At 39.7% G+C, this 23,911-nt stretch overlaps 1 protein-coding gene across 7 annotated transcripts in view; it reads right to left on the bottom strand.

Annotated features, from left to right (window-relative positions):
* PACRG (parkin coregulated) overlaps positions 1-23,911 on the bottom strand; it is a 323,734-nt gene that overhangs the window by 170,286 nt on the left and 129,537 nt on the right. For all 7 annotated transcript variants that reach the window (XM_072994479.2, XM_072994458.2, XM_078383212.1 and 4 more), the window contains exon 3: positions 15,021-15,192. In XM_072994479.2, coding sequence (XP_072850580.2) covers positions 15,021-15,192 — 172 coding nt within the window. The remainder of the gene's footprint in view (positions 1-15,020; positions 15,193-23,911) is intronic.

Consider the following 23,911-nt stretch of genomic DNA (forward strand, 5'->3'; position numbering starts at 1 on the left):
AAGATGATATCAGAGCTTAAATGACAAATTTCAGTGTATTGAGGTACTGCGCTACCCCACAAACTGGCAAAAACAGACTAGGTATGATGTCTCTATGGTGTTATCAACTCATCTGGAGTTACAACTGATGAGTGGTGTTTCCCTTACAGGAAGTAGTGGGGTGAAGCAGGTTCTCCATTTGAAGCAAGTACAATCTGCACTGATTATGCCGTACTATCATTGCCAAGGAACTGTGCCTCCAGTCAAGGACTGCAGCATTGTCACGGTCCTCCACTTCTCATATCACCTAAGAACACTTCTTTAATTAAAGAAGCCCCACTCAGTGCCATAACAGGATAAGAATAACACCGAACTACTGGAGTAAATTTGCCCATTTTCAAATCTGACATCTCCCCAATGTACAGCTTACTAACCAAGAAACAAAGAAAGTGGGGGAGAAGGTATTTTGGCTCAATCATATACAGTATATAGAAAAAAAAGTATTACTTCATTTTGCTAATCCCATAAAAAAGAACCAGACATACTTAAATATGTTTCCCATGTAAAATGGAAAGACACTGGTCCCTGCTTCTGAAAGAACATAGGGCAGAATATGCCCAAAGCTCCTAACTGTGAGGCCTCAGTCAAATATTTGTATCATTTGGCAATGGACAAGAAAAATTTCTGTGAAGCTCCACATAAACAGCGGCTCTTCACATCAATGAACACTTCTCACACACAGTCCCATGTGTACTTCATATGCATGTTACGCAGTGCTTGGATTCCAGAACAAATATGTGCTATGACTGGAGATGGGAGTGTTCGTATACGAATACGAATACCTCCCCACATGTGCAGATAACGAAGGCCCGGCCCCCTGGGGCCAGACCGACCACTCACACCACTGCCATGAGCTACACGGAGCCTTCCTGTCTCTCCGTTGCTCATGATGGATTAACCACTCTGTCATCCCACCTTCTGCCAGGACTGGCTAATCTATCGCGAACAATGGAGCAATAGGAAGGCTCTGCGGAGCTCACAGCAGCGGCGGAATCGTGAGTGGTCAGTTTGGCCCCAGGGGGGCGGACCCTCATTAGCTGCACCTGTGGGGGGGATATTCATATACGAATACCCCCATCTCTAGTTATGACTCAATGGGTTTGAGTCAGCCACCCCCGATACGAAAAGTCAGACACTGAACTGAGGAACTCTCATATGCAAAGTGGTTGCTTTTCTGCTAGGCTACAACACCACACCCATTATCTCATTCTTTTAAAGGGAAGGATCAGTTCACATATTTTGAAAAAAATACATGACTAACTTGCACATGTTACAAAATGTACACACCCTTACAATACATATAAATCCATACAGAAAGAGGTAACCAGATGTTCTCCTTAGGGCGATGTGAGAACATTAAGGTACAGCAAGAGCAGAAAGCACATGAACTTTCATATCATTATTATATATTATCAAGTTGTTCACTAACAGGGCTTTCCAGGTATGTTCAAGAAATGATTACCATTGCCTCCTTCAAGTGAATTTCCATGGCTAAATGGGGATTAGAACCCAGGTCTCCTAAGCCTAGATAGCCACTGTCTGCTACACTATGCTGGCTCTTGAGGAAGAATATGTATTACAGCCATTATTTTTTAACAATGCCAAAAAAACCACACCCCAAAACAGATTTCTATTTCAATTATCTTTAAATGTTTCACTGATTTTCTCTGGTACTAGCTGTTCTAGATAATTTAAAACTCCTCCTTGCTCCTGAGTAATGGTTTTGACAATTCATGGGTAAAAAGACAGGAACCAATCTGACCTGATGTTTTTCCTTGGACATCTTGGAGGAATCTGTCCTTCTCTTAGATTTCAAAGGCAATAAAAATAATAATGCCACCTTCTCTGGGATACAAAGATCTTTAGATAGAAGAATGCGAGATGTATTCTCCAATATACATTCTTACTAAGAACCAAAATGACACAGCAGTAGTAGTGATGTTAATACCAAGTACAGCAAAGAGAGTAGCTAATGCTACTGCAACTAATATTCCCATTTAATTTTTGTGTGTGTGCAAAAGCTCACTTTCTTCAATTGTATTTATTTATTTATTTATTTATTTATTTATTTATTTATTTATTTATTTATTTATTTATTTATTTATTTATTTATTTATTTATTTATTGCATTTGTACCCTGCCCATCTAGTCAACTGACTACTCTGGACAGCTTCCAACACATATAACAACAATATAAAACTATAACGTTAAACATCAGTAATGGAGTTATTAAAGATAGGGAAAAAAAAGAAAAAATCAAATAACAATTGAGGGGAAGGCCTGCCTAAACATCCAGGTTTTCAAAGGGGCCACCCAGATATCCAGAGGAAGATTACTCCAGAGGCGAAGAGCTACCTCCGAGAAGGCCCGTTTTCTTGTTCTTTCCCTCCGGACCTGCCTCGGCGTCAGGCTCCTCAGCCTCACCTCCTGACTCAATCGGGTGATACAGGTAGATTTTGGTGGGAGCAGGCTTTCTGCCAAGTATCAAGGCCCTAAACCTTTTAGGGCTTTATATGTAAGCATTAAAACTTTGAAGTCAACACGGAAGCTAGTGGGCAGCCAATGAAAAAGGGGCCAGAAGGGGAGAGATAAGATGATATTTTCTCACACCACTAAGGAGTCTGGCAGCTGCATTCTGTACCACTTGGAGTTTCTGCATCAACCTCAAAAGTAGCCCCACGTAGAGCACATTGCAGTGGTCTAATCCTGAGATTACAAGTGCATGTACCAAGGTAGTGAGTGCCCCAACATCAAGATAGGGATGCAGCTGGGCTATCTGCCAAAAATGGAAAAAAGCGGTGCGTACCACCGACGCCACCTGAGTTTCCATGGTGAGCGCCGGGTCCAAACACATCCCCAAGCTGCGAACCTCACTCTTTGTGGTAAGAGTCACCCCCCAATGAGAGAGTGTTTCCCAGACCACTAATGGTGGGGCCACCCACCCTCAGGACCTCCATATTATCCGGGTTCAGCCTCAGCCCATTTTCCTGCATCCACTGCAGTACAGACTCCAAGCAGCGCTGAAGGGACAGAACGGCATCCAATGCAGTTGGTGAAGAGGAGATGTAGAGCTGAGTGTCATCAGTGTACTGATGGCACGATGCCCCACACCCCCTGATGACCCCACCCAGCGTCCTCATGTAGATATTAAACAGCATTGGGGAGATGATCGACCCTGTGGAATCCCACCAGCCCCGCGCCCCCCGCGCCCCCGTAGGCAAAGCACGGCTTTCAGAGGTGCATTTTCACTGCTGAACAAGCCCCAGGAGGCTTCTGAAAGTGGCGCTTTGTCATGGCGGGTCATGGGGTGTGGTGGGCCTGCCCCTGCCACACCCCCACCCACACCCACCCCAGCAAAGCGCCGCTTTCAGAAGCCTCCTGGGGCTTGTTCAGCAGTGACAATGCACCTCTGAAAGCCGTGCTTTGCCTGCAGGGGGGCGCGGGGGTGGTTCTAACTCTTGCTTCCTGTTCCACATATAGATTTCTCAGGAGATCGATAAGGTGGTCAGGCACTCCCATTTCTTTAAGAACTTGCCATAGTTTGCTGTGGTCCACACAGTCAAAGGCTTTTGCATAGTCAATGAAGCAGAAGTAGATATTTTTCTGGAACTCTCTGGTTTTCTCCATAATCCAGCACATGTTAGCAATTTGGCCTCTAGTTCCTCTGTCCCTTCAAAATCCAGCTTGTACTTCTGGGAGTTCTCGATCCACATACTGCTGAGGCTTACCTTGTAAGATTTTGAGTATAACCTTGCTAGCATGTGAAATGAGTGCAATTGTACGGTAGTTGGAGCATTCTTTGGCACTGTCCTTCTTTGGGATTGGGATGTAGACGGATCTTTTCCAGTCCTCTGACCACTGATGAGTTTTCGAAGCTTGCTGGCATATTGAGTGTAGCACCTTAACAGCATCTTCATTTTAAATAGTTTGAAGTCGAATGCCATTACCTCCATTGGCCTTGTTGTTAGCCATGCTTTCTAAGGCCCACTTGACTTCGCTCTCCAGGATGTCTGGCTCAAGGTCAGCAACCACAGTATCTGGGTTGTCCAGGGCATCCAGATCTTTCTGGCATAATTCCTCTGTGTATTCTTGCCACCTCTTCTTGATGTTGTCTGCTTCTGTAAGGTCCCTCCCATTTTTGTCCTTTAGCATTTTGTTTCCCTTCTCTTCTCTGCTATTTTTAAGACCTTGTTTGACAGGCACTTTGCTTTCTTTCATTTCCTTTTCTTTGGGATGGTTTTTGTTGCTGCTTCCTGTACAATGTTATGAGCCTCCATCCATAGTTCTTCAGGCACTCTGTCCACCAAATCTAGTTCCTAAAATCTGTTCTTCACCTCCACTGTGTATTCATAAGGGATTTGATTTAGATTATACCTGACTAGCCGAGTGGTTAGGTATCTGTTGTTCCTTTTATCTCTTGACTCCCTACTTTAGCATTCCAGTCCCCTATAATGACAAGAACGTCTTTCTTTGATGTCAGTTCTAGAAGGTGTTGTAAGTCTTCATAGAATTGGTCAGTTTCAGCCTCTTTAGCATCGGTGGTTGGTGCATAAACTTGGATTACTGTGATGTTGAAAGGTCTGCCTTGGATTCGTATTGAAATCATTCTATCATTTTTGAGATTGTATCCCAGTACAGAAATGCATGTGGGACTTCCTCTTTGCAGATGATGCAGCCATTGTTGTCCACTCTGCTGAAGACCTTCAACAACTCATGAATTGTTTCAGCAAGGCCTGCCAAGGCTTTCAACTAAAACTCAGCCTGAAGAAAACACAAGTCATGGGCCAGGGCGTGGATTCACCTCCCTCTATTACCATCTCCACGCAAGAATTGGAGGTTGTTCATGACTTTGTGTACCTTGGCTCAACAATCTGTGACACACTCTCTCTAGATGTCGAGCTGGATAAATGCATTGGCAAAGCAGCTACCATGTTCTGTAGACTCACAAAGAGAGTATGGCTTAATAAGAAGCTGATGGCACATACCAAGATCCAGGTCTATAGAGTTTGTGTTCTGAGCACACTCCTGTACTGCAGTGAGTCCTGGACCCTTTGTGCACGGCAAGAGAGGAAGCTGAACACCTTCCATATGCGTTGCCTCCGACAGATTTTTGGTATCATCTGGCAGGACAAAGTTCCAAATAGAGTAGTCCTAGAACGAGCTGGAATTTTCAGCATGCATACATTACTGAAACAGCAACGTCTATGTTGGCTTGGGCACGTCGTGAGAATGGCTGATGGTTGGATTCCAAAAGAACTCCTGTATGGAGAATTAATGCAGGGAAGCCGCCCCAGAGGGAGACCACAGCTGCGATACAAGGTCATCTGCAAGTGGGATCTGAAGGCCTTAGGAATGGACCTCAACAGATGGGAAACCTTGACGTCTGAGCGTTCAGCCTGGAGGCAGGCGTTGCATCACGGCCTCTCCCAATTTGAAGAGACCCTTGTCCAGCAGGCCGAGGCAAAGAGGAAGTCACAAAAGCAACAAAACCAGGGAGCTGGACAGGGGACAGATTGGATTTGTCTTCAGTGTGGAAGAGATTGTCACTCTCGAATTGGCCTTCTCAGCCACACTAGACGCTGTTGCAAGTCCTCCATACAGGGCACGATACCATAGTCTCTCGAGACTGAAGGATGCCTACTACTATCCCAGTACAGCTTTTCCCACTATTTCATTGACTATGAGGGCTACTCAATTCCTTCTATGGGATTCTTGCTCACAATAGTAGATATGATAATCGTTTGAATTGAATTCACCCATTCCTGTCCATTTTAGTTCACTCGCGCCCAAGATGTCAATGTTAATTCTTGCCATCTCCTGTTTGACCACATCCAGCTTACCAAGGTTCATAGATCTTACATTCCAGGTTCCCATGCAGTATTTTTCTTTGCAGCATCAGACTTTCCTTTCCCTTTCAGGCGTGTCTGCAGCTGAGGATCCTTTCGGCTTTGGCCCAACCACTTCATTAGCTCTGGAGCTACTTGTACGTGTCCTCTGCTCTTCCTCAGTAGCATGTTGGACGCCTTCTGACCTGAGGGGCTCATCTCCCAGAGTCATAGCCTTTAGCCTTTTGTTTCTGTCCATGGAGTTTTCTTTGCAAAGATACTGGAGTGGCTTGCCAGTTCCTGCCCCAGCTGGATCGTGTTTAGTCAGAATTCTCCACTATGACCTGTCCGTCTTGGGTGTCCCTACATGGCATAGCCCATAGCCTCTCTCAAGGCCTTTCGCCCCGACAGGGCAGTAATCCATGAAGGGGACTGTCGACAATACTTTCTCTATTAACAAATTCTCCAGGTAAACACATTAGCAGTGAAATGAATTATAATCCAACGTATAACACTGCTATGGCTTGTAAACTCTCAGCCTCCCTTCCCTTATGTCCTGTACCAACTGGTATAACCACTGGAACTTCCATTTTCAGTGGAGGCAGTGATGATGATCTCTGGTCATGTCTTCCTAGTTGACTTGTCCCTGCTTCAGCACCTCTTAGGTGTCTTTCAACTTTTTGGGATTTCCTTTGGTTCTTCCAAAGCAAGTTCCTTCAGCTAGTCTGGAATATAATCTGCTAGAAGAGGACTGTGTTTTATAGCCACAAGCCTGGCATATACTTGAGAATCTGGCTCATCATCTCCACATTCAGGGACAGCTGACCATTCTATATTGCTATCCTACTTCTCCTCCTCCTCACTACCCCCAGCTCTTCCTCCATCTTGTTCATATTTTCTTATTGGCAGAAACTCCCCTTAATGGGCTTCCCTCCACTCTCCTCCTCCTAATATTAGCTAGACGAGTGTGACGTGCGTTACCAACTTGTTTTTGTGGCCCCTGAAGCTATCAATAAATTTTAGTGGATCAGCATAAAAAATTCATATTTGCACACTAAAAGAAGATAACTCAATGGTTTGGGTAGAGTTTGGGAGTTCAATTCTCCACTGTTCCTCCTTGATAGAGGTTGGGTATGATGATCCATAGGGTCCCTTCCAGCTCTATAGTTCTAATGATGATGATGATGATGATGATGATGATGATGATGATGATGATGATGATGATTAAAACCCAGCAGGTGGCACACATACAGGATTAGCAATGGCTCTGTTCTTTCTCACTGCTTTCATTCTTCCAACTGCTTCTTTTTATTCTGCTCTGCCTTTCATGTCCAGCTTTGTCCATGTCCTTGTTTTTCTATTTTAATTTTATATATACAGTGGTGCCCCGCTAAACGCTTACCCTGCATGACATTGAAATTAAAGGTAAAGGTAAAGGTTCCCCTTGACAATTTTTGTCCAGTCGTGTTTGACTCTAGGGGGCGGTGCTCATCCCCGTTTCCAAGCCATAGAGCCAGCGTTTTTGTCCAAAGACAATCTTCCGTGGTCACATGGCCAGTGCGACTTAGACACGGAACGCTGTTACCTTCCCACCGAGGTGGTCCCTATTTATCTACTTGCATTTGCATGCTTTTGAACCGCTAGGTTGGCGGGAGCTGGGACAAAGCGACGGGCGCTCACTCCGTCGCGTGGATTCGATCTTACGACTGCTTGGTCTTCTGACCCTGCAGCACAGGCTTCTGCGGTTTAGCCCACAGCGCCACCATGTCCCACACCTGGATAAGGAACAGAACACTTCCTTGACAATTGCTTTACAATTATTTTTTTGCGATCGCTATTGCAATTGCAAAACGATGGTTCCAATTGGTTTTTTTCGCTTGATGTCGATTAGGAGCCTGCTTCGCGAACCGTTTGTTCGCTAAACGACAATTTTTCTGGTTCTGCAAAATGGCTTCCCTCCCTTCGCAAAATGACTGTTTTCTGGACCCCTGCTTTGGAAGACAGTGATTTTAAACAGCTGATTGGCAGTTCTCTATGGCCGATCTTCGCTGGACAATGAGGTATTTCCCCATTGGAACACATTAACGGGTTTTCAATGCATTCCAATTGATTTTTTTTTTCGCTTGATGACGATTTCGCTTAACAGCGATTTTCCTAGAACGGATTATCGTTGTCAAGCGGGGCACCACTGTATATAATTTGATCTCTAGCTGCTTGCCATATAACTGATGTCAGTGTTTTATTTCTTCTGTTTCTTCTCTCTGTATGAGAATTTTCTTTGGTCTTACTCAATCTCTTCTAATTCTTTTTATTTTGCACTTATCTCCAATCTTCTGTTTTGACACTAAAGGAAGTAGGCTTAACTGACTCTCTAGATGCAAATATACAAAAGCATAATTTTTAGTATATATCTAGTAACAGTTTCTTGCATCTGATGGAGAAACACTGCAAGAAAATTTTGGTTCAATTCATATGTTGCAACTGTAAATGCATTTTTTGGCTACAGAATCTCAGTGACTGCGTCTTTCACAAGTTTTGATCAAAGATATAATTAATTTTAGGAAAAGTTTGTTTAAAATTGTTTACCAGTTTTAAAGGTATGGAGCTACACTTGTGTGCAATTAGCTCCTAAAATCAGTGGGATTTAAAAATGCTAAATATTGATATGGGCAAGCATTCAGATTTTAAAATATGGGAAAGTTTAGACAAATACTCAAAAGTGACTAATGGATGGCATCCTATTGGCATTTGTGCATGGCTAATAATTATTTGAAAAGTGGAAAAAGGAAACTAGAAGTGTCTGGAAGCCCACGGTTCTATTTTTAAAGGATTTTATTTTTTGGCAAGGGCAAATGTGAGTACGAAAACAGTCTTGGGACGGCACCTGCGATCCATGCACTGCATGATTTCCACCTCTGTTTTAGAATAAAAAATGTCTGGTGCTAGTGCTAGGTGGGTTTTCTGTTGCTTGGTAGCATACTATGAGGCTGGGGTGTCTGCTCCCATAAGCATTGCCTTCATTTTCTGACAGAAATCAGTTTTAGCAAATGCATACTCATGTGTCTTTAAAAAAAAAATCAAAATCAGAAGACCAGCTGAATTTCTCCTGTCATCTAAAGCAGGGGTTATTGTTTTCTTGCAACAAATCAGATTGTGAAGGAAATATACTGAGACAGCCACTTATAGATAGCTGTGTTTCACTGTATGCAAGGACCCCTCAAATCGAAAGGTGGCATGGGCAGGATAATTTTAAGCCTTTTAGGAAATTCCTCAGGAATAAAGATAAATCACTACTTTGGGCCCTTGGGGAAGAGGTAGAAAACTGTATCTGTTTTCCTTCTTTTCAAATGAAGGGTGCAAAGTACACACCCACCCACCATTCTTTGCTAAAACAAAAATGGGAAAGGCTCCAGGAGGAGGAGAAGCTTACCTTGAAGGCAACAGTACAATAACTCCTCCACCATCAAATATGAACATGGAGAAGGGAGTGGCATAATTATATTTTTATCTAAGGCAGGAAAACAGCTGAAGCTGCACCTGATTATATAATATAATGTTCAACTGGAAAGGCCCCAAAGGCACAGATCAATCTAGTTTCTTTTAGAAAGGCATTTTGTCTTGATCTAAACATTTAAGAGAAAGCAGAATCTCCACCTCCCCAGATAGTATATTTACAAACTGTTAATATTTGCACTCTATAATCTATATATTTTAACCTTTCTTGATATATCAGTCCCTCCAGGCCATCAATACTTCTCCCTGCAAATTACTTCTCTGCTCTTGTTCTGTTTTCATGTGTTCTGAAAATACTTCTAAAAAAGGATTTAGAAAGGCCAGATAGATAGTGCCATGCTAAAAAAAAACATGAAACAATGAAAGGCAATTAACTGAAGGCTAAAATAGATTTGGGTGTAATTTAATTCTCCGATCAAATTTTAACTGCAAACATTGAGTCAACCTTTGTTACCCCTTTCTCCTTTTCATTCCATAATCATGTTCAACTGAAGAAGATTCTAGTTTCATGGACAGGCAGCACCAGGACAATCCTGTGCATGCCAGTACATCAAGCATGCCAGTACATTCAATGGCTGGTTTTCAACACTCAAGCCAGAGAACATTTAAGTGTTTGAAGGAATGTCCCAACTGAACATTTGTCCAACTTTCCATGCATGCATGATACTGTAACCCAGTATGCATGCAAACTAACATTAATGGACTTCCATCATATGTTCATTTATTTTTGTTCTGCTTTGTTCCCATGCAGGATCTCCTCATGTGAAACCTAGTACTGTATTGCATTCTACTATACTAATCTATGCACTTTGTGTGCATAATTTGATGCCATTTTCATATGGATGACTGCAGTTCCATTTTGGAAGATCTTTGTCATGGTGAGGATGCTTAGTGTAGTATGTATCATTTTCCCCCTATGCCCAATGCTAAGGCTATTACTAGAAACATGGCTAGCTATGTGACTGGAGGAAAGTATAAGTTGTTTACCCCAGATATTCAGTGGTGAGTAGTTCAAGGGTAGTATGAAGTACTTAGGCTAGAGAGTTCTTCATGTCCTTCTGCTTTGATGTCTGATTCTGTTCTCTTTTGGTGTCTGTTATGGTGTCTGTTATCAGTTTGTTATTTTGTGAAATACTCTGCTATCATTTTATCAAATTTTGTTGTTGTTGTTTAGTCGTTAAGTCGTGTCCAACTCTTCATGGACCAGAGCATGCCAGGCCCTCCTGTCTTCCACTGTTAGTAGCTTCAGTTACACTGTCCAAATATCTTGTCTGCTGTCGTCCCATTCTCTTGCCTTCAAATTTTCCCAAAACTTTGCTTGTAGGAGGAAGGATGCTTTCTCGTGATTACATAACGAATTACTTTTAAATACTAACTGCCCAAGCTCTAAGCTAAGTAACATTAGAAGCTAAAATCTTTCTGTCTATATAGGAAATAATGGAAAATATTTTTAGAAACATTTTTGTTGTTGTTTAGTCATTTAGTCATGTCCTACTCTTCGTGATCCCATGGACCAGAGCACGCCAAGCCCTCCTATTTCCACTGCCTCCCGGAGCTGGGTCAAATTCATGTTGGTAGCTTCGATGACACTCTCCAACCATCTCGTCCTCTGTCATCCCCTTCTCCTCTTGCCTTCCCACTTTCCTAACATCAAGGTCTTTTCCAGGGAGTTTTCTCTTCTCATGAGATGGCCAAAGTATTGGAGCCTCAGCTTCAGGATCTGTCGTTCCAGTGAGCACTTTGATTTCCTTCAGAATGGATAGGTTTGTTCTCCTTGCAGTCCAGGGGATTCTCAAGAGTCTCCTCCATAGTCAATGTAAAATGTCAAAAAAGTTGACAACACCTATATATGCTGAATGAACAGGTGCACCTACTGCTATAGTGTTAAAAAGTATATAAGGAGCTGTGATGCCTTGATTCAATAAGTCTTACTGCAGACTTTGATTCTAAGAGGTTCTGTACAACGAAATGATTCTAGGAGTTGACCACTCCTTGTTCTTCAGGTACTCAGAAGGATTGCGAGGTTGCCATCTATTTTGCTACTTAACTGTCTATGTTTTCTTCTCTACATTCTCTTTAAGTTGTTAACATTCCCACATTGGTGTATTGATGGTTTCAGACTCCAAAAGAACTTGGTTAGGCAGCATTTTTCTGCTGGTCCTTCTCCATACTTTATGCATAATGGTTGGTAAAACAAGGAGGGAAGGTAAGAAAGAGTGTAATAGGCTAAGAGAGGGCAGAGACAATTGACAAAAAATGCATGGCAGACTGTGTTGGGAGTCAGTCCTTAATGAGCAAATCCAAATGATCGTGTACAGACAATCCTGTGCATGCCAGTACATCAAGCAGCAAATATCCTCCCAATGTGTGAATGCAGACATCCAAATGTTCTATTCATATCTGCAACAAAAATACTGGAATAATCTATATGTGGAACAGGAAGCAAGAGTTAGAACTGGATATTGAACAACTGATTGGTTCAAAATTGGGAAAGGAGAACAACAAGGCTGTATATTGTCTCTCTGCTTATTTAACTTATATGCAGAAGACATAAAGTGAAAAGCTGGACTGGATGAATCCCAAGCTGGAATTAAGATTCCTGGAAGAAATATCAACAACCTCCGATATGCAGATGATACCACTCTGATGGCAGAAAGTGAGGAGGAATTAAAGAACCTCTTAATGAGGGTGAAAGAGGAGAGCACCAAAAATGGTCTGAAGCGCAACATTAAAAAAAAACCCTAAGATCATGACCACTGGTCATGTCAAATAGAAGGGGAAGATATGGAGACGGTGATACATTTTACTTTCTTGGGCTCCTTGATCACTGCAGATGGTGACAGCAGCCACAAAATTAAAAGACGCCTGCTTCTTGGGAGGAAAGTAATGACAAACCTAGACAACATCTCAAAAAGCAGAGACATTACCTTGCTGACAAAGGTCCGCATAGTCAAAATTATGGTTTTTCCAGTAGTGATGTATGGAAGTGAGAGCTGGACCATAAAGAAGGCTGACTGCCTAAGAATTGATGCTTCTGAATGGTGCTGGAGGAGACTCTTGAGAGTCCCCTGGACTGCAAGGAGAACAAACCTATCAATTCTAAAGGAAATCAACCCTGAGTGTTCACTGGAAGGCCAGATGCTGAAACTGAGGTTCCAATACTTTGGCCATCTCATGAGAAGACTCCCTGGAAAAGACTCTGATGTTGGGAAAGTGTGAAGGCAAGAGGAGAAAGGGACGACAGAGGATGAGATGGATGGACAGTGTCATCAAAGCTACCAACATGAATTTGACCCAATTCTGGGAGGCAGTGGAAGACAGGAGGGCCTGGCATGCTTTGGTCCATGAGGTCACGAAGACTTGAACATGACTTAATGACTAAACAACAACAAATTTAGAACTTCTGAAGTCTGATTACACAAACACAGGAACTCTACCATAACCATCCTTCTGCAACATTAATGTGTTCCAGCTCTAATTAGAGGTTATCTGTAATGTCTGTTTGTGTTTTAGTGGTCACCAATTTCAGGTAGGCAGGCACAGAATATGAAAATGTTTACTTTTTGGAAAATCTTTCTCTTTGGCAGCCATGTTGGAACTTGTTACTATTTATATATACAGGAAGATTTGCATACGAACCATTTATTTCAGGAACAGTGATTGAAATGTGCAGACCCCAAATTAATGTAAATAGATTTTTAATGTGCTCAGAACAACACACACATACAATACTGCCATGGGTAATTATAAACTGAACTTTCAAGCAATAAATTTAGTGAGGTAAAGTAAAAGGAGAAGAAGCAAAGGTACATAAGTTGATATTCCTTGCTTTCAAAACAGACGAGGTATTTCTGTAGTCTTTATCAAGGAAGGCATGAGTTAAAGAAGTAAGAGAACAAAATCAAGATTATTATTTCAGTGTAGAGACTAAGGATCAGGCCATACGTTAAGACAAAAATGTTATTTCCTCTTATAACATCACCTCTCCAGGTAACACAAATCTTTTTAAGCTGTATGCCTGAGATGCAAACAAAGCCATCCTATGTCCAAATTTAACAACTTGTGATAAATTCTCACAGAATCAACAGGCTATTTCCTCTTAAAAGTGTACTGCTTGTATATATAAAATCTCTTGTCTAGCGGGGCCCTGAGTCTATAGCAACCGATGAGGAAGAAAAACTACAGAGTTCATCACACAACTCCAGTCATACTGCTTGGAGAATATAGATGAGAACACTGTTAGCACTACAATGCACAGATGAAAGTTATAGTTAAAATAGAAAAGAATAGTACTGCAGTATCCGATTTAATCTTTGAAATGAAGGTGTGGGGATTGTGCAAATCAGCAACCTTCCAACGACGCAGCCATTCTACTGTGGGGTAAAAATTGTTTAGATGGTAGATATGTTGTCTATTAGTGGGGACATGCAAAATACATTTCTTTTGGAGAGATAAGTCATGATTTTGCTATGAAAAAGACTGTAAGGAAGCATGAAAATGATTTGTTCTGTTGACAAACCATTTACACCCATGTTAGCCCATTAAACTTTAAAAAAATCAAACCTTCACTAAGATAATAATTTATTAGGCATATCACATGAATATTTAAGCAGTTACCATGTTTTGTAGGAGCCTTCTTAAGACTTAATGTTATATTGAACCAAAAGAGCAAAAAGAGGAAGGTGTTTCAGAGAATAACAGAAAATTATTGACCCAGTTCTTCTTGTGGAGCTCTTATGGTGCACAGGGAGTGACTTCACCACTGAAGAGTTCCTTTATTGATTTTGGGGTACACACAACTTGCATCAATGTGATGAAGTCATGGCTCACCCTGAACTGAAAGTAGAGTTTTTTAATTAATGTCAATCGGTTGCTGGTGCTTACAGCATTCCCACATAAATACAAAAATGTCACATTTTGAAATTTCATAATTAAAATGTCAACTTTTCTTTCATGAATCATGCAAAAGTAGGGAAAGGGGTTGTGGTATGTATGGAAGGGGGGCAATTTACAAACACATGGTTCAAAAATGCTGTTGCTTGGTAGCCACAGTTTATAGATTGAGAAGTAAAAAGAAACTGTAGTTTGTTTAAGTTAGCCGAAGGAATGTTGAACTGCAGCACACTGAGAAGGGAAGAGTGCTGCAAAGAGGAAACCTGTGGGCATAGAGTTCATGCATCGTTTAATGCATAATGTGTATCTTATTATGCTGATGAAGACATGAGGTTAGCAAGAAAAATTACTAAAGTGCTTAATAATAGATGCCCTCCCTGGAAAAAAAACACCAAAGTTGATTCCACCACAAAACTATTTTGTAACATTTTCCACCTCTCTTTCTGTGTGGTTTTCACATGATAGCTTGACAGTGCAAAAAGCAAAAATTGGAATAAAATTATTAATTTAACTTCTTATATACCAAGATCAACATTATAATAAGTAGAAGACATGCCAGTACAATTTTATGAGTCTAGGCCACCAAATGTGTGACAGACGGCAGAAGGCTCCTGGTCTTCTACTCTACAATTGACTCAGTTGCCGTCTTCTGCTGCAAAGTCTGCCATGGGTTATTGCTTAATTAGCAACTTGTCAAAAATGACACCCCATGTAACTTCAGTGTCAACTTTCCCCCATATGCACACTTACTTTTTATTGGAATAATGAGCTGAGGAATGACAGGAAGAATCTTGTTACCCCCATGCTCCAGCATATCATGGATGCCTTGCCGAGCAAAGAATTCATAGGGAAATTGCATTTCACACAGACCATCGAAAAACAGTGGCAAATAGTGATGATAGTCCAACTTTTCAATCTCTACCTGAGAATGACAAATAAAAAAGAAAAACTAAATTAAGCACATAGGATGTCCAGATGATTTCAAAATGCCATAAGGATGTTTCATCACGCAATAGAAATGTAGTATGTTGGAATATTACAGTTTGCCACAGTTTTATTTTCCAATATTATTAGATTTTCTGGTTACAGAGTATAAAAACATTCACAAAAATCTATTGTGTAACTTTTCATCAGCACAACTAAGATCAGACACTAGAAACCTTCACGTTACACTAATTAATAGCTTCATATACCCCATATTAAGTTCTGAGACTACCTTGGGGTGCATTTTGCCAAGGGAAGACTTTGGGAGCTTCAGGACAATAGGGAAAGAATTTAAAAGCCAAAAATTGCTACTCTGAGTGGCAGCAGCTATCCTGATCCTACCAGTGGCAATCCAAATGTGATTTTTAAAAGCTTCCCAGGGCAAAAGGAACCTTTGGAATCTAGAACAAGGGTGAAGGAAGCTTTTAATTATTGTAAATTAAACACTTCTTGCACCTGATGAGAATTGCATTGGGTACAAAGTTGCACAATAGGATTTTGCTTATTGTGTCAGTATTGAAACATCTTTCTTATCAGGCATAAATTGAGTCTAACATACAAATGGATTTATCAAATGCAAAACTTTCATTATTTTTAAACCTAAACCTGAAAAGGAGAGCGCTGTTCTAAAAAATTATTAAAACTGGCTGTTTATATTGTATTAAAAATGTGTGACAAATGTAGGCAAAAACATTTTACTGTAATGATGGCCCAGATGCATTTTCTACAAAATAGCAGAAAATAAATTCTGATGCATTGACTGGGCTAAGTCAAATCCTTTATTCTGTACAGAGGAAAACAAATACAGAGAAGAAACATCCTAGTCCCATTGAACTGATTTGATACTTTAATAATTGCAGAAAATTCCCAATGAGGTAAATGGAATATCTGCATGATTCCCATATTTCCAGCCTGTTACAGAGCAGATTTGAGAGCTGTGACATTTAAGAATGCCCTCTTTAGATTTCATTTCAGTTTCAGACAGCTAAGTTCATTTTATGCAAATGAAGCTGAATTCTACTTTACCTGACTGTTACTGCTATCAAGTTTGTATTATTGTACATAGTTTTCATTAATATGCAGTTGGTTAATAACTTTCCTAATTTATAGGGGGCTAAATTGCTAGTGTACCAAGCCAGTTTTTTTATGAGAAAACATCAGTCTTGTATTAGAGTTCCAAAATGTCTGTAAGAATTGCATTTTGAAGACACAGCTGTCTCAATGTTTTACAGTGTTTGGAAAGTACTAATAGGGAAAGGCTTAAATGATATAGGATTTTTTGAAGAATCCGCTAGGTGGGTGTATGACCAACTGTTCTTTATCTTGCTGTGTTTAATGTCATCTTACAGCATGGAATCTAGAAACATTTATACATTAAATACTGGTGTTGGACCTTTTACATATGTGTTTATTATTTAATTTCAAAAAGTTATTATTATGCAAATATTCCAGAATAAATAAGACCTCTTTTTGTTTACGCCCACATTATGCTTTTATATTTTTCAGTTTTTCACCACCCCGCTTCCAAATTCCTCATTTTCAGTCACAACTCAAAACCCTTGACTATATCTACTTAGACACCAGTAACAGCTAGGCATATACACCTTTTCAGAAAGAACTATAACCTAAAATTACCATGAACATGCAGGAACAACTATATACTGTCACAAAATCAAAAGGGAAGTAAAAGATTGGTTTATATTGTGATTGTATTTTTGTGGGCACAGTGTTCACAACCAGAAAGCTAATATTATTGTATTGTTTTCATAATGAAAAATGCATGTTTTTCCATGCTTCTCTCAACACTAAAACGTGTACATGTTAGAAAGGATAGCATCGGATATCATGTAGCTTTTTCTTTCTTGGGGCGATACCTGCTTTTCATCAATAAAACATGTGTCCACTTTGAAGTATCTCCATGTAAGCTACAAGGGCCCTTTATTGTTAGGGACTGGCCATATATAACATATTGTGAGTACCTGATCAAATAGCTGCTGAAATAAAGATCAGAGTACTGTAATATAATGCTTAAATTAGCTAATACTAACTGAGGTACCAGATGATCACAGTTTAAGAACAGCTGCCCTGAATCTTCTTGCCTCCTGTTGTGTACTACATTTTGAGTGCTCTAAGAGCAACCTCAGGAGAACTGAAGCAGACTCAAACATGCTGTTTCACTCTCTTTATTCACATATAACTTGAGTTAAAAATTGTTCTGGAGAAACACAGCTATAGTGCAGTAAATACAGACAAGAGTTGTAATGAAGTCCCTTATTAATTTAATTCAGGAATCATCCCGTCAGTGCCCGGTACTATTAAAACTTGAGCATCTGCAGGACTTTCCTCCCCAAGGGGAGGACAGGCAAGATATATACAGTGGACCCTTGACTTACGCACGGCTCCACGTGCGTACTTTTCGAGTTACGGACTTCTCCGGCCGCAACATTTCACTTTGACTTGCGGCCAGAGAATCGACCTACGGACCGGAAGGGAGAGGCAGGGAAAGCACCAAATTCAAATTAATGGGTTTTCAATGCATTCCTATGGGAAAGGGACCCTCAACCTATGGACTTTTCGACCTGCAGCCACCATTCCAATATGGATTAACTCCATAAGTCGAGGGTCCACTGTACATCCATACAGACCTTGGCAAAGTTACTTGCTTGTATGGCAAAGCCCACACTCACAATGGCCAGCCTGGCCAATGGTCATCCTAACTAGGGAATTCTGGGAGCTGTTTATTCTGAAACAACTACTCTCCAGTCACTTTGTGATTCTAAATTAGGATTTCATTGGACAGTTATCCTCCATTAACAGGGGATCCTAATCTAGCTGGTAGATATGTTACAGCTGTTGTAGTACAAGAGACACCAGAAGTCTTGTAGCAGCTTTAAAACTAACCAGTTTTTAATTTTTCATAAACTTTCGTGTGTCCAAGCATATTTCTTCAGATGAATAAAGTGGCTGTCTTTGAAGGGAGTTTAAAACTGTTGGCAGGGAGAGTGTGTCATGGGAGGACAACAAGAGGGTGTGCTATTCCTGGGTGAAGATCTTTAACACCATCTGTGATGGTGATTAATTCCATCACAATGGTAGTGTCAAAGGCCAAGGTGATTGGATTCACACACACACACACACACACACACACACACACACACACACACACACACACACACACACACACACACAAACCATTACCTTTGTTGTGGGCTAGAGAGACAGTCTACAACATACAACATACAGACAACCACTCAACCAAAATAATTAGAAAAAGACAGTGTTGTTCAAATTACAAAAATGTATGAGTAGAGTGATACCTTTATTTAACTAATTTAAAAAAATCACACAAATTGACAGCTTTTGTGAGCAAAATCTCACTTCTTTTGTGCACTATCCCTCCATGAACAGTGCATAAAAATGCAGATCAAAGTCTCAAAAATTTGTAGTAGATATCAATGCTGGGTCTGCTTGAATGAGGTGAGTTAAGATCAGGTGGCAAGTATGGTTTCAAGCATCTTCCCTTGTAGTATGGCTGGGTTTTTCCATACCAAACTCCAAACAAAGGATTTGCTAATTATTCTGTGACTGTCCCCCACCCCATCCCAAACTACTGTAATTCCAACCTAAATAGAATTCTAATTAAATTCTAAAGAGAATTCTAACTGGCAATAAAGTCTGTCCACCAGAGACATTGACATAGGGAAAAGCTTTGGAGCAAACACAGATGCCAGGGCCTGCCCCACAGGAAATACCATTAGAGTACCAAATAACATAATCCACAATATCAGTGTGATATATGTCATCTTTTATCAGTAATGCCTCACTGCATTTTATATTGGACAAACAGGCCAAGTTCTACTAAGAAAGGAAATGGACACAAAACAGACATCAGAAATATAAATACCCATAAATCAATGACTGAACATTTCACCCTCAGTGGACACACTTTCTCTTAGCTCAGAGACCCCAATCACCAACAAACACTATGATGGAATTAATCACTGCAACCCTTTAAGAATTCACAATGGTTTTGTTGCTCTTTTTTGGTCTGATATGCCTACTCTGTTAAAGGTCTTCTTCACCTAAAATTAACACACCCTATTGTGATCTTCCCTTAAATCTTCCTTCCTGCCAACAGTTTTAAACTTCCCCCAGAGAACAACTACTCCAGTCATCTGAAGTGTATATTTGAAGAAAAATATAAACCAGTTAATCTTAAAGGTGCTACACGGGATCCTAATGTGACAATACTTCTATAATCCATGTTTTCCTGACACTTCACTCTCTCTCTTTTCCTCACCTGAAAAGGAAAAAAGAAACAATAGTATTAAGGAATGAAAAAAGGGCTACCTGACAATATGTGTGTATGTGTTGTTTTTTATCTGCAATATCAAGAAACACAACTTGGAAGTAACAGGCATATGGTAGCTATTTTACTTATTATTATCTGTTTAGCACCCATCAACCTGCCAGGGATCCCAAAGTATTAATAAATTAAATTCATTGAAACTTTATCTACTAACAATGTGCAGGATTGTGTTCCACTTTAAAATTACTTTCCTTTTTTTGGCAGCCATCATACATGATATATCTGATATAATATCTAAAACCATGAATTGTATTTTCCCTTATTCATATGTGAATGGCTAATCCACATTATATTTATCACTTCCTTTTTTTAAAAAAATGAAAATTAATACCATGAAAAACGTCACTCTTTCCTGCCATTTTCCATTTCTTTTTCAGCATCTCCCCTGAGGAGCCCCAGAAAAGCTGACAATAAAGAATGGTTTGCATGAAAAAGACAGAGAGAAACCAGCTTATGTTAGGCAACAGAAAAGAAGAGTTACTGTCAATGAAGGTTCTACAAAGAACAGTGATTTAAGGTAGATAAAGAAAAAAACGAAGGTTGGCTGTTGGCAGAGTCTGAAAGCAGATTTTGGCAGTGTCTGTAAGGTGCTTTCAGCTTCATATATAAAGATCATCTCAGAACACACAATGACCAGGACAGTCATAAGGTTCTTCAATACTGCTATAATAGATTGATCAGATATAAAATACTGTTTTAACTAGGAACCATTCCGGAAGTCTACAATACAATAAGCATGAGGGTGGGAACCGCAAATCTCTGAAGAGAGAGACAGAGAAGGTATTACAAATATTGAATAGGAACCATGTATAGCTTTGACTTCAGCAACCTGATTTTGTTTCTCAGTGTAACGTTCCTCCACTAATTATAACCAACTAAATAAGGTTCTTAAATCAACTGTTTCACTATTGTACAACACTTAGAGGAAAATACTGTAAAAGCGAATAATATTAAAATCTAGGTACACAATGAGTCCCTGTAGCATTCTCTATTTATTTGATCTATGGTTTATGTTATGTAATATAATGATTTATGAATATTAATGTTGCAGAGAGGCGGAGCCAAGTCAGATGCTATAAGAGGCAGAGCCTGAGTCAATATTTCAGTCAGAGTGTGAGATTCAGTGAGTTCAAGTCAGAGTGTGAGATTAAGAGAGTTTAAGTCAGTAAGAGAAATGTAAGAGTCAGGCAGGAGAGAAAAGCCAGACAGAGTAATAGAGGGTGTAGTGTGGGAAATTCTGAGGAATGATTAAGTACTGAAGATATTAATGAATGTATGTAATCAATAAACAATAGTTTTATGTTAAAGAAATGGAAGTGTGGACCTGAATCTTTCTGAAGTATTGGTGATTTAGAGATCACCTGGTGGCAGCAAGTATCTAAGGAGAGAGTGTCTGCCTTCGTGTGCTCTGGGGCTTGAAGGTCAAGCAAGGTGCACGAGGGTGGATGCCACAGTCCCTTTATTGGGAGGAAGGCCGTCAATAAATAAGATAAATAAATGTTTCCTTTTCTGCCCACCGTATCCACAATACAGTATTGTTAACTGGGAAAGCAAGTTTAATTTGCTATAACTTGTTCTTCATGAAAGTCAAGCTAGGTTTTAAAACAAACTATCATGGCTGCCCTTTGGGGAAATGTTGGCTTTCAGTTGTGACTTCTTTTTCCTGCAGATCTATAGTTTTAATATTTCTTTCTATCTCTTTCCAAGTGCAGTATATGAATCAAGTTAGTAGCTCTGAAGTCAAGGTGGTAGTTCCATATTCTACCCAATCTTGCTGCAGCCCCTACCATCGTTGTTCTTTGCTCTTGTGGGATGGTATCAGCTTTCTCTGAATCATCGGTGCTAGAAAAAGAAATGCATTTTCTTCAACTAACAATTTCAGGATCATAGGAGGAAAGATATAAGATGTTGCTTACTCAGTTTCTAATAACGTCTGACAAGAAACACTGTTTTATAAATATATTTTGTCAAAATAAATTATAACATTTTGTTCCATAGAAGAGGAAAGTATGATTAATCTAAAGTCAAAATAAAATACAGAAAAACTGGAAACATACTATTGTATACACTTTGCTTTTTAATGTTATCTTCTTAAATTATAATTTATACTATAGTGGAATTGCCACCTGAACAGCTATAAATTAGAATTCCCCTCCCTAGCCCTTTAATAGCAGTTAATGGAATTACATTATAACTATATAAATTTAAACAAATTAACATTTTAAATGAGCAGGAGATGGATTCTCCTCCAAATGGAGAAACAAAGCAATCCTGTTCTGTGCAATGTCATAGTTGGATGGCAAAAACACAGACATACAAATCAGACAAAAATATCTTATCACCTCAAGCTGTTTATTAATTTAGATGGCCTTCTTATATTGATTTAATGTAGTAAACTACTGTACTATTTAATTCTTCTTTCCCCTTCAGTTCCTCTCGGGCTAAATCTTGTTTTAATGTCAACTATAAAGCAAATAAATTAGAAGCTATTTCAGATGCTGTAGCTTTTATGTGTTAGTTTATCACTCCCAAAGTCCATTTGCCTGTTGTTTTAAATACTTAGCTTTATTTCTTTCCATCCAGACAATGAGAACCTTAGCTGAATTGTGGGGGAAGGCTGTCTTCCAACAGGCTTAATCTGGGCTTTATCATGAGAGAAGGACTATACTGTATTAGATTGTATGTACAAAAGTGTAAGATCATAATCTCAGTGCTAATTCAACCACAGCCAAAATAGTTTAACAGTAGAAATTAAAATAATAATAATATATGACAAGTAATTGGCATTTGGTGCATGGAGCAGCTGGTGGTGGGACAAGGGCTAGGAGGAAGAGTATGAAGAAACAGCTGGTTAGTCAAAGATACCAGTACAAAGCCAAGACTGGAAATAACATGCTATATTTTGGGATTGTGAGGGCGTATTGACATTGATATGTAAAAAAATAACATGTTGATTGTCAATTACATTGCTATTTTTGTGTAAGATACTTCTAAAACATCACTTGTGGAGGTAATTTGGGGGTTTTGGTCATTTCTCTATTTGTAAGTGAATTTAAACAGGAGTATTTTAGCAATGCATTACCCTTCAAATAATAATGAACATGAGCGGATTTTAAAAAAATAACAAGTAAAAAATAATTTCCCAAAAATAATGATCCCAGCTTTGGTATAAAGCATTTTTTCCTAGAGGAGGCACAGCAGATTATGAAACACAAGAGGATGGAAAGCCCTTATAGCAGGAAAGGAGACCAGCTAGAGATTTTCTAGCTGCTGCCTGAAGCCACAGCCTCATTTTACCTCACTACCCACAAAGAAGCTCTCCAGAGATCTGGGCTTCTAGTGAGTCTTTAAGCCACCTTCATCATGAATAAAGATGGGGATGCATATACTTGGTAAAATGGAGATGCTCATCTATGGCAAGCTTTTGTAGTGAAAGCACTAAAAGTATGCAAGATGTCAATCTTGCCTGGATACATCATTGTATCCCCTTTAAGTCTAAATGAAGTAAATAATTTATGTTGATGTTTCACTTCAGTTAAGAACTATGATTAAGAGTTTATACAGGATATGTTATTTTGATGTATTTGATCTGTTTAACTGAAGAACAAGCTTTATAATATGTTTCTCTGTTTATCTGCCTTATCTTGGTACAGAAAGACACATGGTTTCTTCTTTGCAGAAGATACAGAAGACTCTGGAGGCAAGCAAGAAGAATACAAAACACTAGCCGTATTACAGTACTATATTTTGCAGGTTACCTGTGGTGTTTTGCCTCTCCCCACCCACCCCGAAAACTAATTGGGTTGAAGAGAAAAGTCTCCTTTGCATTAGGAGGCTCTCCACATGAGATAAACTCTAGAAGGTTCATGTTCTGGCTTGCACTGATACCTTATGTGGAAAGCACTCTTCTCTTTAGATGTGTCCCTTTTCACAAGAGCAAACCGAGCAGAGAGGGGGCACTCCCCCACTTGTGCATTTAGTTAACACTTATTCAGGACATCTATTTACAACATTTTGTAATTGTGAAATGTGATACAGTTATAGCCACTGAAATGCAGAAGACTGCTTTCTTTTTTACCCTAGGCAAAATACAAGAGGCAAGTGTGAGATTAATCAAGGGAGATGCGGTTGAAGTAATATAAAAAGTATTTTCACCTCAGCAGGCACACAAAGCATATCTAAAAAGTAGTTTGATATTTGTGAGCATTCAGTAATAGTATTCTAAAGTGGTACGTTTAGAATTCTACTCTCTCATTCTGTATACCTGTAACTAGTGCACTACCAGCAT

Source organism: Pogona vitticeps, chromosome 1 (genome assembly GCF_051106095.1).
Source record: "Pogona vitticeps strain Pit_001003342236 chromosome 1, PviZW2.1, whole genome shotgun sequence".
NCBI classification, from domain to species: domain Eukaryota; kingdom Metazoa; phylum Chordata; class Lepidosauria; order Squamata; family Agamidae; genus Pogona; species Pogona vitticeps.